Raw genomic sequence first — 19,504 nt, 5'->3', positions numbered from 1 at the left:
CATTCTCCTTCAATTTGATGAACACAATTACTTCTCCAATAAAAAATTAGTTTTTTGGACACAATATGATTTGAAGCACTGCTCCTCCAGCTTCAGTATCCAAAATCAAATAAAAATTATTTTAAAGTATGGAGCTGTATCTGCTCTACCTATCTGTAAAACTCTCTGCATTTGTGTACAGTATATGTTTGATGGCTAACAAATCTAAAGGCTACAGAACCATTAGTCACTTACTAAACAATGGTGTGTGAAAAACAGTTATGACCAGCAGATTCATGAGAGTCGTAAATGAGGTATTATTTGCCAAAAAAACTAACCATCTGCTTGAAATGATACAAGTTAATGCATGGAGTACTTACAGAGAAACATTTCCACAACAAAAGTTGTGTTGTACATTCTTCTCTTATCCATTGTTCAAGTGATAATCTGGAGTTTCCATAAGTAATTAAAATACAACAGAATTGAATCGCTTGTGGTAAAGATGTGAATAATGTAATCACTGTGGCTTTTCAAATTGGACTACTACAGTCGAGATACACTGAAAATAATGTAGTATGTCTATATATTGCCCGTGTCAAGTGTGGATACCATTCAGTTCTGCTAAGTTTTAATCACTTAATTGAAAACTGGAATTTCAGCATTTTTTATGTTACAAAAATTTTATTTTGGTATCTCCTTTTTATAGGCAATTATTGATAATGCATGATAGGAAGAAATAAATAAATATTAACAAAATAAAATTACTGAATGTTTTCTTTATGTTAATGAAGATGACAAATCATAGATGAAAAGGGAACGATTAACCACAGGGAAGTGAAGAATCAATTATTTTTTACTGTCTTCATATTTTCAATTTTGAAAAAAGCAAAGAATAATAAAAAGCAGCAAGCGTAAATATTGCAGTCATTAATTTTCTTCCAGGTGTGCGAGTGACTACTTTGGCAATCCATTGGAAATTGGTTCCACATGTCAGCCCTGCAATTGCAATGGTGGCCCGTGTGATTCATACACTGGACAATGCCTGGAATGTAAAGGAAACACTGAGGGATGGAGATGTGACAAATGTTTACCAGCACATTATGGAGACCCAATGAGGGCTGACTGCCATCGTGCGTTGTTATTACTTTCTGTCTAGATATAAAATGTATATTAATAGTGACAGCTGTGTTATATTTAGCTAGAGTTGTTTAATAAATCATCTGAGGTGGTTTCATTATGAATGCACTAAAGAGAGGAAAACATTTCACAGCAATACTTTAAACATTTTATTTTTTAATATTGCAGTTGCTGTAAATACTTTGATTTCATACGATGCACTGATTTATGATTGTAACAGCTAAACTAATAGTATGTACTTTGCTGTAATTGAAAATGTTTGTAGGTTTGTTTAGAGAAAGATTATTATTATTGATTAGCACTACAAAAGACTATGAACTGCATAAGTATTGGAGTTCAGTAAAGGCCTTTTGTTAACTTAATTGTGAGGAAAAGGAGGTATTTTATTTGTAAGTGCTTATTTCAATGGGGGATCATGAACTTTATCCCTTAGAATTTATACAATGAATGCAAGATATGAAAATTCTCAATCATATGTACGTTAGTTAAAAAAACATATTTCATTAAATACCTCAAGGCAGACTGACAATCAAACCACTGTCTTCAGAGAGAAAGAAAGAGGACAATGCATTTACTAAATTGTGTAACAAATGGTACCTCAGAAAATTCCCTATCATTGATACATCAGCTATGATTACTAATATTTCAAAATACATGCTCCTTTTTGTGATTTGTATTAAATTTTTGCTACAGCATGTGACTGCAGTGAGGAAGGATCCCTACAGACAGATAGATGTGATGCAGTTACAGGTCAATGTGAATGCCGAGAAAAGTTTTCTGGACAAAGATGTGATCGTTGTCAGGTGAGTAAGTCTACATTACACATGTAATTTTTTTATATAGTTGTGCAGAAAAATTGCAATTACCATTGTAAGTGGTAAATAATGAATAAAATTTTTAGTATCCTATCATGGAGGTATAATGTTAATTAATACATCCAAAGTTAATGCACAGAAGAAAGTCTAGTAACTGACTACAAATAAAAGTTTTACTAAAATGTAACTGTTTTGATAGAGTTTAACCAATATAAACCTCTTGGTTTTCCAGCAAACAAATGTGACTGGAATCATTTTTGCCAAAAGATGATGGGAGTGACACTCACAGAAATGTGACACTATTTCAATGAACTCACTTGACTAGAAACCAGAGAGCTTTATATTAATATGTTGCATCATTCCACCTAAATCAGTAAAGTCTGGAACTATTCCTGCCATCGTGGCTTTTATGTGTTCATCCTATTACTTTACAGAATAACATTTTATGAAATTAAACTAACACACAAGATTTACTGCCTGCGGATGAAACAGTGAATCTCATTAGTCTCCTAAGTTCTCAGGGAGACCACTGTAACAGATACTTGTTTGGTGTAAAAGAAATTGTAGTTAATCAATATATGACTCTCAGGTCTGCCGTCAGACCATGTTTTATAAATACCACAACATTGCTCCAAAGCAAGTGTTAGACATAGTGGTTATTGCTGGCAAGTATCAACTAACATTGTCAACTCTGTGATGGCCTTGTTATGGAAACCTCATTTGAAAATCATGCATCTGTGATCAAGTTGCTTGCTTACAGATGATGGTAACATGTTCTCAACCTCTTACCAGGAGTCAAATTGTGGCCTCGCATGTACCAAGTTACTGGTGCTGTTGCCAGGTGTTGCTGTGGCCAAAAGCCAAACCAAAATTGATAGCTAGGGGGCTCCTCCAATCAGTCACAAGGCTACTGCTGTTGGAAACACTTGTTTTTCTGTATATCTAATTGATGTAAATGCAGGGTTCTAGGATTACTATCATTAGATATACAGAAAAATAAGAATTTCCAATGACAGAAGAACTTCAACATAGTATTGGATGCATCTAACTACCAATTTTGGGTTTGTTCTCAGCCACAGTGACACTCAGCAGCAGCAATGTCAAGCAATTGCCTCTAAGAAATGGGTTTTAGAAAACGTTATCCAGCAGCAAACCCAAGAGCCATATACTGAACATATCTGCTGCAAAACCCCGGAGGAGTTTGATATTTTGGCATCTGCCATAGTTACACACAAAAAGGGAACAAACATGCTATCTGAAACTTCCTGGCAGATTAAAACTGTGTGCCGGACTAAGACTTGAACTCAGGACGTTTGCCTTTTGCGGGCAAGTGCTCTTCCATCTGAGCTACCCATGCACGACTCATGGACCGTCCTCACAGCTTTAATTCCACCAGTATCTCGTCTTCTGGAAACATGCTATCTATCTGAACTATCAGTTCCAAAATATATCTGATAAAAATTAGCATCATGCACTCAGCACAAGAAACTGTTGCAGAGGCATCAAAATTTATGGGGATAGTCTAGCTGTTGCTAAAGACTGGCACTACCCTCCAGCACATGCAGCATGCAATAAAAATGATCTCCCAATTAGTACACCTGCTGACCTATTACAAGTATTAATGAAAGAAATATTTGTTGAGTCACTGTTCTAGTCTCCATACTATTCTGTTTCTCCCCAAATTCAGCTCATTTATGAACTTAAGTATTCCATCACAGAAAATAATGAAAGGGTACTTAGGATATTCAGTGTTCACAGCTGTCTTGGACACTACAAAACTGGTAAGAGTTTAAAAAAAATCTTGCCGATACATTTATCAACAACGATAAATTTCTTTGTGGTTAACAGAGATCATAATCTTACTACCTGGAAAAGGTACAGACCAATGTTACAGAGACTCATTCCTAAGGAATTTCTTCATGACTGTCCAGCCAGTTACACTTTGTGCCATCTCCGTCAACAAAAATTATTTATTAGAAAGCCCATATTCTTTTTAACGTATTTTTTCCACTGGGCTGTTATTTATACCTACAGTAAGGCAACATTCACAATGATCAGTTTTAAATCAACATTTAAATATTGAGTTTAATTTCTTTCTTCTGTACAGGAAGGTCTGGGGAATGTCACGGCAGGATGCATTCCGTGCAACTGTCATCCTATCGGTTCAAAATTACCAGCCTGTAATCCATTTACAGGAGAATGTATGTGTCACAATGGCATTCAAGGCCCATATTGTGATACCTGTGCTGAGCTGCATTACAACTTCTCATCTTCGGGCTGCATAGGTGAGTGCTGAACCTGCATGTAATTCATTCCTACAAAACACAAAATGCATGGTTGGGTACCTCTGTACTTCGTGTTGGGCATAGTGCTAGAAAAGACAATTGGTATTAGCTCTATTTTTATGGCAAAATAATTGTGGAGCTTCAGATAATAATGTAATCAGAAGTAGAACTAAACTTTCAAAGAAAGCAAACCATCTATGCATCTTTGAGGACTATGTCTAATTTGACTTGTTGACAACAGGAGAACACACATTGTCATGCAAGGGCATCAAGGCCTTGGTTAGAAGTCAGACACTTCTGTTAAATGACCTTGAATTTACATCTACAGGTTATTCATGAGGATGGAATGCAGTGTACGCTCATGGTCTTAGACAATTATCAACATCACTTACCTACTGTATAATCTCACCTTAAATTTACAATGTTTTCATTGCATTAACAAACACTTTTTTTCATTATAATGCTCACTGAGATGATGTAGGGTGATGTGGTTAATTGCTTCAATAGGAAAATTCGGTACAGAGAAATACAAAATTATGAGACAGAGTTTGCTTGAACAGTGCTGACCTCCAGGAGATGAAATTTTTAGTGCAACTGAGAGGCATTTACTAAAGTGCATGAAGCTATCTTAACTTCATAAGTAATAGTTCCTCCCTAAGGGATAGATTGGGGAAGTTTAGAAAGGAGGAGCAGGTCACTCAAACCCCATAATAAGAGGGACCCAACAGCTGTGAGGATGAGGAGAGATGAAGTGTGACTCATTCTTTCCATTTTGTGATGTGAAATCAGCATGTGTGATACCCACTGTGAAGGGTTTAAGACATCCTAAAACTAGTCATGAATTAGGTGGTGGCTTTTCAGGCAGCCAACCAACAGAAGAGGCTATTTGTCTATTGTCACTCTTCAATCCACTGGTATTAATTGCTCAGAGCATGCCACATTTGCCTTTGTGGCAATCTATGTTGGGAGTCAGACAGTGTGTTCAAACAATGGCAGGCTGGAATATCAACAATATAATGAAAATGATAGATTGCTTGGTACTCACCATAAAGATGACACACTGAGTTGCAAACAGGGCACAACGAAGAGACTGTTACACACTGCGCTTTCGGCAACAACCCCCCCCCCCCCCCCCCCACACACACACACACACACACACACACACACACACACACACACACATATTCATTTGCACAAACAAGCACATTTCATGCACACTTGCTTGTGTGAGTGCGCGCGTGTGTGTGTGTGTGTGTGTGTGTGTGTGTTTCCTTTCAGAAGAAGCCTTAGGCAAAGCTCAATGTATAACATTCTTTTTGATATGCCCGTCTGCAACTCTTTACAGTGAATAGATGCTGTGTTCACTTTGATATGAGAGTGCATTTCAGGAACCTTTTGCACCCAACTGTAATCAGCTTGACGTCATGGACAGTTACCAATTATGAAAATCATTTTTATGGGTATTATTCTTTAACTCTATAACTATTGCGTACAAAAAGTACCTGCATAGATGAAGGAAACATTTATCCAAATTGTAACAATGTTAATTATCAGCTCTTGGGCCATGGGGACACACAATGGAGTTTGTAAACTGTTCATATGGCTCTTCTGTTAAAATACACATAGCACACTAACAACACCAAAAGAAAATCTGAATCATTGACATCCAAGTAGAGTATTGACTACAGTGATGCATAAAGGCCAGTCAAAGACTACAGTGGAATAGCTCAACCACCAAATAAAGTGGGAACAACTGGACGCACATTCATTACCACAGTTCAGCAAACCAGCCTACAGATGGGATTCTGAAAATTTTAGATGTTGTCGATTATCATGCTAAAAACAGTGCATCAGGGGTAAGAGCTTAAATTTGTTCTTCACAATTTAAATTGGACTTTTTCTGATGAGAGGTAGTCTTTCCGAGTAACTTACTTCTGCTACTCCACTGGAAGCACAGACATAACCTTCTTCCCTGGTGAGGGCTCAATCCTTTGTAAAATGGTCTACGTCAATGGATACGTAGTAAGCACTGCTTATACTGGGAACAGAGGCAAAACTAATGGAAACATTTATTTAATAGCATTCCTTACAAGGATGACAAAAGCAATACTATGCACAAAAGCAGATTAGCACTGCTGATTCTTCATGATTCTCAGTTAAATATGAAAGTTGGTGCAATAAAGTCATGAGAGGTGTTCTCTGTGTAGTAAGCTGACTACAGGTCAACTGTGAGCTTATAAGGACTAAAAGTTGTAATTTCTTTTCTGATGCAACAGAAAATACTCTTAGTTGAACTATATGACTAATTACATGAATGGTACATAGTTTTGTGTTATCTAAACCATAAAAAACCTTAACTGTCCACAATTACCATTCCATGGGCATTCCACTATGTGCAGGAAGCTATGCAATCATGCTCACTGCATATCACACCGGTGAGTGGTGAGTGGCAAAATGTTGGCAATCCAAGCACGCCAGTGTCAGTGTGAATGTGAGACTCTGCTGCACAACTTTTCTCCCCGCAGTTTCCAAGAGGAGACAAACAAAATACAACTGAGTAGATCTCCAGCTTAATCATTCATCCTGACGAAATTTTGCATCTCAGTGATTATAACAAAAAAGTGAAACATCACTTAGAATATTCTTCTTCATTTACAGAATAGTAAAACCTAATACAGAATGACCGACTGCTTCTGTTTCAAATACGTTCATGAATAAAATGAGACAGGACATAAGTTAATCGAATTTTGTCTCAATTATTCTGGATGAAGTAACTGATCTATGTAATTTCTCACAGGTGTCCTCGGCATTTTGCTATGACACACCTGACACACCTGTTAGTCAAGTCGATGAAACACTTTTACAATACATGAACGTGTTCACAGTGGAGCTGTAGTTATGACTGTTCATTTGAATGCATTGCAATCAAGAGTGATAAATACTTTTCTACTGTAATATTCGTTCACTGTTCTACTTGTCTACCGAGTCCAGTGCTTTCACAAGTTATGTCAAAGAAAAAAAAAATTGCAGGATTTTTCCTTCACTTTCAATGGTCCTGCTACTTTTTCATCCAAAGATACCAGAAGTACCTGGGCTCTGAATGACGAAGTAAATAAATGACTGCCACCTAAAGTTGCCTCACATTGGAGTTCTGCATATAGTTTGGTGAAAACCTTGTATTGCAGTCAACTGGTTTTACTTTTCACCAATATAATAGCTACATTTTAAGTGGGATAAAGAAGCTTCTACTGTTGCTTGTGGATTTGAAATCAGGATGCAAATCAGTTTCATTCTTATACTTTTGCACACTTCCCCCCCCCCCCTACTGAAACCTTATTCAATATATTGCAAGCCAATGTGGAACACAAATTAATGATTATTATGACATTGTCTGTGATATGTTGTTGCAGTTGCAAATATTATTGACAACAGTTGCATTAGCCATGGAAACTGGTGACACATGAAAATTTGGTAGGACAGGGTTGGTTGGTTGGCTTGTGGGATTAAAGGGACCAGACTGCTACGGTCATCGGTCCCTGCAGGACAGGGACTTGAAGCTGTATTTCCCAGTGATTGTGAGCAGTTAACCATCTCCACTATCCATTAAAGCTTGCAGGACTAATCCAGATCTCCATATGTCCCCATTTCTCGCAGCTTATCTGGATTCCTGCAACTGGGTTAATAACTCAAACTCGTTCAATATTAGTATTATCCTTGTTGTGGTCATCCGGTCTGTAATATCTATTACAATTAATCAATAACCATGTTGAAAATGTATGACATTTAATGAATTCCCAGAAATGTTGAAAACCAAATGTGACGGATTTGAAAGAATATAGAAGTCATCATGTCCAACATATGGATGACCCAGTAACTAAACATCCTAGGCATGGTGCTGCAGTTACTTTGGAAACAAACATTGTAAGACTCTACTGTAAAATGTTGGGACACAGTGATGGGCCAGTTATAACAGAGATTCAGTAACTCTCACTCTGTAGTTTTTGGAATTTTAAATGTGCACAATTTTCATCAACATAAACAGTGTTACACAGGAGTTGCACATTATCACTAAAAATTTTATGGATGTTTTTTGTTTGTTTTTTCCTATTTTAGATCAAAGTTGGCTGTTGTGTATATATTTTCAAAGAAATGTGACACAAACATGTTTGTTAAATAGGTTCCAGATGGCATACTAGGCGATGGTAAAATTCTTTGAGATAGTTTTGATTACTGTTGCATTCAGTTCATTTGTGAGAAACTCTACACCCATAAAAATGATAAAAAACTTTGATGTAGTGCACTAACTCAATATCAAATGAAGAGGATCTCCTGTTGTATCTGAGGTCTTATTGTGGAAATCAGAGAACTCACCAAAGAGGTAATTTTATATTTAAAAATAACATTTTATTCTTTTGTATCTGCTTACCTCAATGGAAAGTTCAGTACATGCCACTGGTTGACATCTACATCTATTCTCCATAAACTATAGCAAAGTGCGTAGTGGAGGATACTCCCCATCATATCACATACGACATCTTTGCATTCCATGGGGATCAAAGGGGGAATGAATGCTTAAATATGTCTGTGCTCACTGTAATTAATATAATCTTGTTGTCACTGTCCCATTAGAATGATAAGAAGGTTGTAGTATATTACTGGATACCCAACTTAATGCATCTGCCAGTACAGGTTTATTAGTGCCTATCTCTGTGATAGGCTCTCCCACGGGTCAAACAAACTTACGATATTCCTATTGTCTTTCTTTATATACATCCAATTATCTCAGTTAGGCCTATCTGCCACGAGTCTCACATACTTCAGCGATATTCTATAAAGGCTCCCCTAAGTCTGGTGAGTTAAAATGACTACAGTGCACAATAAAGACTTCATAGTACTTTGGTCCCCAAATTTCCTGAATCTCAATTGCATCTTGTTTGTGAATTTCCTACTGTGACTACTTCACTTTCTATCGTGAGCAACAGGAGTATCGTGGCTCAAGATATGCATCGAAAAGGAAGTGAAATAAGGTAAATTTAACCTCATGTCAACATGTAAACCACTTTAAACGAAGTTGTAGAACAAAATGGGCCATATTGTTTTCAAAGGATTCATCCCAGCATTTACCCAACATTATTTATTTAAGCCGCAGGAAACCTAAACGAGGATGGAAGGACTGAATTTAAACCACGATCTTCCTGGATATGAGTTCAGAATATTAATCACTGTGCCACATTGTGAGCGAAATTCTTCACCACAGTCTGCAAGTGAGATTCAGATTCAATATATTCAAAACTGTCTATTGAAGGAAAACACAAGAGTGTCACAACGATATCGTAAATTTGTTTGTCAAGCAGCATTCAGTAACATCGACAGACACATAGCAGCACCTTACTCATCGTCTGCGTGTACGGGTGCTGCAAACGACAGTTACTGTAGACGTCAGGTGAAAACAGGGTGGCAAGTGTAGGGCGCTGAGCATCGAATATGACGCGGCTTTTCTTTAGAGCCTTGTAATGCAGATCTGCGACGGCGCAGACGAGGGGAACTAGACTTGTCCGTGGCGTGGGAATCCAGAGGCCGTGTGGTGTGGCAGGTGCGTATGCGGGGGAATGTAGCTCTCGTTACGGCGTCTGCCCAGCGCGAGGTCTTCGCGCCCTAACTCCGAGGCCATCGCACGCCGTAATTGAATCGCTTTTTGTAACGCTACCCGTTACGCTGGAGTACAGTTAGCTTTTTAATTTTTATAGCTTGCCCTGGGCAATACGTTATTACCCTTCGTCCGAGAAACAAGCCATCGTTCATCAATGATGGCCGCACGCCGGTGTCGCTTTAACGCGGTAAGGTCTCTGCGCTTCCTTGAAAGGATCCGATGCCGTCGCTTCCAACACCTCGAGCCACCTATTGGAGACTATAAATTACGACATATGGCCCATCACTCTTAATCGTTCGCTGTTTTGTAAGCCTTAAAAACTACTAGGCCTAATGACCACATTACGTGAAAAATGCCTTATTGCTTAATATTTAGAAAGTTTTCACGAACGGAATGTAACGCTGATGAATGGATAATGTCTAGCTAGATAATAAGGAAAAACTCATTTTATATAATTAAGAACAAATTCTACCGCAAGCCGAGTATCATTAATTATTTTATCTCTTCGTTAGAAAAACAAACCAATTTATGTGGCGGAAATTTCTTCTTATCAAAATTTTAACTTCAAAATAGTCAATCATAAATAACTATGAGATAAACGTTGATTACTTACCTAATCTCGTACACACAATAGGTCAAATGATGTCATTTTACGTTACTATTGATGTTGCTCAAAGATAAATATATTGTTAGTAATGTTCAAAGTAAATCTGAAAGTTATGAACCTCCATGGTTGCAACGTCACAGTGGAAAGGAGGATTTCTGAACCAATTTGTAATCAACCTCCAGGTAATCGAAAATTAACTGTTTCCTTCTGCATAAACTTCTTACCTTATAAACGGTGTCTCCCTTCCCTCTCCACATCCGACGCCATCTTTCCGAATAAGAACCAAACCAAAGAAATTAACAAACCAACTTCTTTCTGTTTGTATCAAAACTCAACATTTTTGTTACATATACTAGTCAATGTTACTACTATTAGCAGCTCTTCGGAGAACATGATCAGCAAGAAAATTATGTAAAATAAATACCTGCACATCTTACGAAGACCACCTCAGAGAATTCTCCCGAAACCTTAATACAGTACCTGTCGGAATGTACTTTGTTACTGTAATACGAACTTCGTGTCCCATTCCATACGGAATGGAGCGAGAAAAAAATAGTCTGTGGCAACGAGAAAAGCATCGTTGTTGCGTCACTGATGTCGGGAAACAAACTGTAGGGTTTACATTACTTTATAGCTGAAATTACAATTATCGTACATAACCAAAGGCGGAAAAGCACTGACTGAAAATGCATTTCATTTGTCACTGACGAAACTCCATAGTCAGAGAGTCTTTATATAAGCCAAGGAATTTTTCCTTCAGTACCAGTTGTGTAAATTTACGCAAGCGCATTGCATGAGAACAAATGTCACCTTCCATCCAATGATTCATGCTTATGAAAGGAGGAAAGATTAGGATTTAACGTACTGTATAAGGCGAGGCCGTTTGGCTGCGGTCGTAGGGCCACCGATATCGGTGAGTCCCGCTGACGACCAACATTGGCCGAAGACAACCGAGCTTTCCAAATCGTTGTTTTGTAAATAAAACCGCCTTTTCTTGTTGTTCATTAATTTATTTTTCCCAGATGCGTTTCGCCTTTTTCTTACTGTAAGGCATCTTCAGTGGGATCTAGAACATTAGAGTTTCGTTATTTATAGATTATCAAATAGTTCACATCTCGTTTTTTACGTAAGTAAATAATTACTTACAGTTTGTTGACATCTGTGTTTCCTCTCATCTGGGCTGGAGGAGGTTCTTTGTGGTGCACTATTATTATTTTGCCACTAGTCATAGCTATCTGTTCGAATACTGTGCTTTTAACAACGTAAATATTGTGACTGCATTGTGTGTTTCCCCCCTGTTTGGTTTCGGAAATAAAGTGGTAGCGGTGTACAGGGAACGATTTCCTGACAGGCATCATCCGTCATGACGAGTGTTAATTTCTCTCGATCGACGAATGCGGCAACATGAGGACAACTCGCACACCCGATTTTGAAGAGGAGGTGCTTGAACGTGTTGCAGCGGACCAGTGCAAGTACGCGTCGTATTGCACGTGAAATGGGAACTGCACATACTGCCGTGCGGCGAGTACTCCACGAACAACAATTGCACCCATACCACCCACAACGAGTCCATGCAGTGCTTGTGACTGACTTTGCACCAAGGGTCGCATTGTGTCAGTGTTGCTCCAATAATGGATTGATCGACTAAATTTCCTCCAAATCGTGATGTTTTATGAAGAAGCCTCATTTGATCGTGATGGTGTTCGAATAGCAGGAATAGCCATGTGTAGGATGAGCAAAACCATCAATCTGTAGTAGAGTCACACCATCAAGTACGTTTTGCTGTCGGTATTGTAGGCGACGATCTCATTTGGCCATATTTTCTAACTGGCCAACTGTATTTGAGGTTCGTGCAAAGTACCCTTGGCTGTTGGTGAGAGGATGTGGATACAACATAACGGTGCACCGCCTCGCTTCACTGTGGATGTCCGCAACCATCTCAATGCTGTGTTTCCCGGCCGCTGGATTGGAAGGGGAGGTCCTATTCCGTGACCTGCGAGGTCACCTGACCTCAATCCTCTTGATTATTTCCTATGAGGGTATCTAAAGTCACTTGTGTATGAGACCCCAGTGGATACGGGGATGAAATTAGTTTCCAGAATTGTAGCTGCCTGTGATGTGACTCGAAACACATCAGAAATATTTTTCAAGGTGCGTTAGAATCTTGTTCGTCGATTATATGCTTGCATCGCCGTTGATGGCTGTCAGTTTCAGCACATTTTGTAAGATACGTACTTTCATTGTGTTAATGATGATACTTGCAGTTAACTGTAACTAATGTAAATAAAAAGTACACAGTACTGTGACTCTATTCCTATTACCTCCTTAAGCTGGCTTCTCTGACCCCAGGTTCCCTACCTCAGATGGTTCAGTGGAGCATCCTCTATGTCCCGTGTTAAATTTTTGCACGCCGTTACAGAAACACACTGTATGCATAAAATGTAAATGTTCGTTTGTTCAAAATCGTACAACTCAGAAAGTTCCTCACCGACTGCTTTGAAATTTTGACACAACGTTGCATTAGAATACGAGCGTGTTTGTATGTGCCTACTGGTGCGCCATATATTTATATTTCTATTTATAATATTTATAATACATGAAGGAATGCGTTGTTAGCAAAACCCCTGGCTTCGTTTGCACAGAATCTTATATCTCTGAAAGTTGTTCACCGATTCCTTCGAAATTTTAACGCAACTTGCATTCGAATATACCCGTGTTTGCATGTATGTACTGGAGCGCCATATAATATATATAATCGATTCGCAGGATCAATCAAAATATTCTGTAATCGTAATGAATGGCAAATTACTTTCTGCGTGAAAAATTGCCGGGGGTAATGTTGATGAGTGGGAGAAAATCTCCGATAGTAGCATGCCACTGGGCCCGCCGTTTAAATGTCTGTCGTACCACACGAAGCAGAAATAAAATATAAAATCAGTGGCAGCGGAAGCAAATGAATTACTTATTGTCAGATTCATTGGAAGAATTTGGAAATAGTGTATGACTGAATGAGACAGTGTGCAAGATTTTTACACTGCGTATTTTTGAGTAGGTCATTATTTTAGGAATACTCAACAGGCAGAATTAAAGAAGTTGTTGTTGTTGTGGTCTTCAGTCCGAAGGCTGGTTTCATGCAGCTCTCCCTGCTACTCCTTCCTGTGCAAGCCTCATCTCCGAGTAACTACTGTAACCTACATCCCTCCTATTTTTATCCCACAAACTTCCCTTCAGTACTGAATTGGCGATCCCAGTGTCTCAGTGTGTCCTACCAACAGATCCTTTCTTTTGGTCAGGTTGTACCACAAATTTCTCTTCTTCCCAATTCTATCCAGTATCTCCTTGTTACCTACGTGATCTGCCCATCTAATCTTCAGCATTCTTCTGAAGCATCATATTTCAAAAGCTTCTATTCTCTTCTTGTCTAAACTGTTTATTGTCTATGTTTCACTTCCAAACATGGCTACATTCTATACAAGTACTTTCAGAAAGGACTTCCTGACAAATCTATACTCGACGTTAACAAATTCCTCTTCTTCAGAAATGCTTTTCTTGCCATTGCCAGTCTGCATTTTATATCCTCCCTACTCCGGCCATCATCAGTTACTTTGCTCCCCAAATAGCAAAACTCCTTTACTACTTTAAGTGTCTCATTTCCTAATCTAATTCCCTCAGCGTCATCACATTTAATTCGACTACATTCCATTATCCTCGGCTTGTTTTTGTTGACGTTCATCTTATATACTCAAGATACTGTCCGTTCCGTTCAACTGCTCTTCCAAAACCTCTGCTGTCTCTGGCAGAATTACAATGTTATTGGCAAACCTCAAAGTTTTTATTTCTTCTCCCTGGGTTTTAATTCCTACTCCAAATTTTTCTTTTGTTTCCTTTACTGCTTGCTCAATATACCGATTGAATAACATCGGGAATAGGATACAACCGCCCGCATCTCGTGCTCGTGCGGTAGCGTTCTCGCTTCCCACGCCCGGGTTCCCGGGTTCGATTCCCGGTGGGGTCAGGGATTTTCTCTGCCTCGTGATGGCTGGGTGTTGTGTGCTGTCCTTAGGTTAGTTAGGTTTAAGTAGTTATAAGTTCTAGGGGACTGATGACCGTAGCTGTTAAGTCCCATAGTGCTCAGAGCCATTTTTCGGATACAACCCTGTCTCACTTCCTTCTCAACTACTTATTTCCTTTCGTGCCCCTCGACTCTTATAACTACCCCCTGGTTTCTGTGAGAATTGTAAATAGCCTTTTGCTCCCTGTACTTTACCCCTGCCACCTTTAGAATTTGAAAGAGAGTATCCTGGTCAACATTGTCAAAAGCTTTCCCTAAGTCTACAAATACTATAAACGTATGTTTGTCTTTCCTTAACCTGTCTTCTATGAGAATTCGTAGGGTCAGTATTTCCTCGCGCGTGTTCCTACATTTCTCCAGAATCCAAACTGATCTTCCCCGAGGTAGACTTCTACATGTTTTTCCATTCTTCTGTAAATGATTCGGGTTAGTATTTTGCAGCGGTGACTTATGAAACTGATAGTTCGGTAATTTTCACAACTGTCAGCACCTGCTTTCTTTGTATTATTATATTCTACTTGAAGTCTGAGGGTATTTCGCCCGTATCGTACATCTTTCTCACCGAATGGAAGGGTTTTGTCATGGCTGGCTCTCCCAAGGCTATCAGTAGTTCTAACGGAATGTTGTCTACTCCCGGGGCCTTGTTTCGAATTAGGTCTTTCAGTGCTTAGCTGAAAGTAACTAGCCGGTACGAGAGTAGTACAGCGATCTTAAGCAAACTTATTTAGCAGTTTTTGGATGAAAGATGACCATTTTGAGGCCTAATACGGCTGGAGAATCGGTATTTGAGATACTATGACCTCATATCGTTTTTCACCACAAGGACGAGCCAACGCTGGGTGTTTATGCGCGCAGCTAGACAGCAGTTTGTTCTGTCGAGCAGGAAAGTGACTGAAAAATGGTGGCAGACGTACCCTTAGCCGCGCACACATTGTAAGTTCAACGAGCGAGATGGCGGAGTGGTCGAGGCATGGATTCACATTAAGAAGAACCAGGGTTTTCTCCAAAACCATCATTTTTATAAAAACTGTGCTACCTTCCCCCTTGGCAAAAAAGAAGAGGAGATTTCGGTTTAACGTCCCGTTAGTAACGGTGTCATTAGAGACGAAGCAGAAGCTCGTCACGGAAGGAAATCGGCTGTGTTCTTTTCAATGGAATTGCACCGACAGACGCCTTAATCGCTGGAGGGAAACCACGGAAAACCTAAACCTCGAGTAGTCGGACGGGGATCTACGAGTCGACTGTGTTAATCACTGCTCCATCTCTTTCAATCGTTCCGTTGAAGGTTATGTGCCTCCCTACGACCTATGAACAACCTCACAAAGCTAGTTGCATGGGAACTTGAAATTGAACATGACATTCCATCCTCGGAGAAGCTCCATACTTTTCAAATAGAAAAAGGGTTGGCATAGTAATCACCGTAATATATGCCAGAAGGAAATCCGTAGAAGCAGCTGGGAAGTGAGCAACAAAGCTTTTCTGATATCCCGACTAATGCTTACACACTGAACACACTGAATCATCAAGCCACATGATAGTACATGAAGAGCATTCTGTTACCAGAGTGACTACTTTGGCTGGATCATTTTGAAAAAAGGCCTGTACCATTTAGGGACCATAGGGGGGTTGGAGATCGTAAATATGGAGAGAACTTATTATGACGAAAGAGCTACTAGGGTTTAAAGTCCTGTCGATAACAGGGTCATTATCTGCAGAGCATATACTCAGATTGGACGGGAACGGGCAAGGAAATCGACCGTATCCTTTTCCAAGGATCCACTGCAGCATTCGTCGTAAGCGATTTAGGGAAAACACGGAAAATTGGCGGTGGATCTGAATCACATTTCTCCCCCGTACGAGTTTAGCACACGACCAGTGCGCCACCTCGCTTGACTATCTGTCATGAAAGTGCTTGTACTGAGGGCCATGATGACGATGCTCATGATGATTATGATGACTGCTGTTAATTCATTTCGGATCTCTGCTTTGCGCTACGAAAAATAGTTACGTTAATATTATCCCCTTCAAAATAGTACCCACTAGGTATAGTCCAGCCCGTTTTTCAATCCCGGAAACAGTACTGGAACTCGATCTTTGGGATTGCTTTTATTTCTCTCAGAGATTCGTATTAAATCCCTTCTGGCACTTGTAAAAAGAATGTCCTTTAAGATTATATTTATTTTTGGGCACAGAAAATGTCACATGGGATCATGTCTGACGATTATGGAGTCTGTGGCATTATTACAGTATTATTTTTGGCTAAAAAATCCCAAACAAGTAACGAAGTGTATGGAGATACTTATCGTAATGGAAAGGCCACAAATGCGTGAGTCTTCTTTTTTCCCGCAACAGCGTTGAAGTTATAAGTAGCACACGTTTCTGATCATTTGATGTTGTGGTAGTGCGACTGCTGAATTTGTCGTCATCTATTGTAAACTAAACCGGACTGGTTTCCTGTTCGTATGTGCCTGTATTGTAATCCTGAACAATACAAGTGATGTGCTTACGTAAACGCCAAAATCTGTCTGGTACTGTATAACTGTATTTGAATTAATTTTCGCTAAAATGGTCGGAAAACCCAAAAATTTATGCTAAGAAAACTGTCCTGTGAAATTCTGTGCAGTGAACAGCCCTCCAATGCGTGACGTCACAGTATTTGACTTGCAGTTTCAACACGCAAAACTGACTGAGTAAAAATTCTACATCAAATTACAAAACGAATTTTGGAATAATATCTGTCCAAAATTTTTATGTAAAAATGTTCTGTCAATTCACGTAAGCATACTGACTGAATAAAACTCCAAACATTAAATGACACATACGCAAATGTAACACTGCACTGTAAGAACACGAGCGTCTGACCAAGAAAAGAAACCTGAACTAAACTTTACCTAAATGACCCTGAAGATAATTTTGAAATCCAAAGCTCAACTGTAAATGATGTTATTGTGGCCTGACTTTAATGCTGTTAGTCCCAACAAATTTTCTATGTCTTCCCTGTGACAACGGAAATATTGTTTTGCTCGAAAGTGAAGGAAATAAAAGCACACCGCAGAAGCAACCCATGTAAAGAAAAGAAAGCCTTGAGCAAGTGCAATACAAGGACGAGCACCTATGTTAGGCATACCACGCTTTACTTTTGGATGACTGTGTTCTGTTCGGTGCAGTGCGGTGACACACGTATACAATACAAAAATTTCGTGAGGAGATGGTTGCAGAAACTTGACTTATTAAAAGATTGGAAGAGACTAGTGTTCAAAAACTGTATTCCATAACAATTGCAATCATCTTCAGAAAAATTGCTTCTTATTAAAATATATTGCTCCGCCATCAAATTAGTTAAAAGAATGGTAAATGAGTGGTGCATCTGTAAGTCTGCAAGCCATGCGAACAAATCATTTTAATTGATGTCGTCTCGACAATCAAACTAAGTAACTAGAACCAATAAAGAGAAAAATCACCAAAAATTTGTCTTTCACAAGCATCATAAATTACGCGCGAGCAAGCAATGCAGGACAATATTACCTGAAAATCTTCACAGTACTCAAATCAACCTTTATAAAATCATATTTTCAAATTCAGTGTCCTCAGCATTCTTATCTATGTGTTTTGCTAGCTATTTTCAGACCTCACAACGGCGTAAGCGACACCCGACTCACTCAGTTAGTCAGTTACTTCTACTGGCAACGACTATGCTACTGACAACCAAAGTTCATATTGCTTGTACTCAGAACCTCTGTGGCGTAACATATCAACTATTGAAGGCTTCCGTCTAAAAAATATCCAGTGCACAAATATGAAGTATGATACTTCGAAAAAAATAGAGCTCACATCGTTTTTATTGAAACCCAAAAAATAGGCTGTAAGTTGAGCCTGCTTAAGTTAATCCATGACAGTTGGCAACGCCGTTGCTAACTTCTGACAACGAAGTGGAGACGGTTGCAGGGGAAAACAATAGCCATCTTGAGAGCTCCGGCAACACCGTGGCGTTACCATACAGACGTATTCAAAAACACGTAAAGTGATTGGTTGCAATAGCTATGCGGAGCTGCTGCGCCCAACCCACTGCAACTCGCAATCATGATCTTACAGTGACTCGATTTATAGTAGCGTTGCGAGAGGAACTCTTGGTGCAGTACGCCGTTAATATCGAAGAACACAGTCAGCATAAACTTCACATTTGACCGTTTTTTTCGGTCTTGCTGATACAGAATGCTTCTACTGAGACGGCGCATCACATCCATAATCCCATGTTCCATTCATCTGTTACGACACGTCTCGGTAGTTTTGCATCGTTGTAGACTTCATCCAGCGACACTTTCCGCAGTTTTTGTTCGAATTCATCAATTTAACAACAAATTTAATACAAATTCTCTTATCCATTTTTATGCAAAACAAATAATTGCCGATGCTACAAAAATATAGATATTCTTTTTGACAGCTGATAAGGCCGGCCGCTGTGACCGAGTGGTTCTAGGCGCTTCAGTCCGGAACCGCGCTGCTGCTACGGTCGCAGGTTCGAATGGATGTGTGTGATGTCCTTAGGTTAGTTAGGTTTAAGCAGTTCTAAGTTCTAGGGGACTGATGACCTCAGATGTTAAGTCCCATAGTGCTTAGAGCCATTTTGAACCATTTTTTGAACAGCTGATAAGAGACTTGACGTCCTATATGGCTGATACTATGCAGACATTTTTACCAACACCACAATGAAAAACTTTCGCGAATCGGACAAACGCAACACGCAAAATTACTAAATTTCCGTTGTTTTCTGAACGCACCTCGTGTACAGAGTTTGTGCCCGGCTTGGCAGAGGACTTTTCGCAGCTGCACAGAAGCAGCTCTTCTTTACGGAGCCGCACAGGGGCGGCGAAGCGGCCGCGAGGACAGGTGCGCGTGACGTAATGACGAGGCGGCAGCGGCCGCCTCTCCCTGTGATTGCCGCCCGGGCCCCCATTACGG

General features: G+C 39.5%; 1 protein-coding gene across 1 annotated transcript in view; it reads left to right on the top strand.

Annotated features, from left to right (window-relative positions):
- LOC126088492 (laminin subunit alpha-1) overlaps window positions 1-19,504 on the top strand; it is a 717,591-nt gene that overhangs the window by 75,995 nt on the left and 622,092 nt on the right. The window contains exons 9-11 of the mRNA XM_049906633.1: window positions 922-1,109; window positions 1,810-1,919; window positions 4,039-4,216. Of these exons, the coding sequence (XP_049762590.1) occupies window positions 922-1,109; window positions 1,810-1,919; window positions 4,039-4,216 (476 nt within the window). The remainder of the gene's footprint in view (window positions 1-921; window positions 1,110-1,809; window positions 1,920-4,038; window positions 4,217-19,504) is intronic.

This window comes from Schistocerca cancellata, chromosome 6 (genome assembly GCF_023864275.1).
Source record: "Schistocerca cancellata isolate TAMUIC-IGC-003103 chromosome 6, iqSchCanc2.1, whole genome shotgun sequence".
Classification (NCBI taxonomy): domain Eukaryota; kingdom Metazoa; phylum Arthropoda; class Insecta; order Orthoptera; family Acrididae; genus Schistocerca; species Schistocerca cancellata.
Note: the sequence above shows the minus strand (reverse complement) of the source record. Positions and strands in the feature narration are given on the sequence as shown.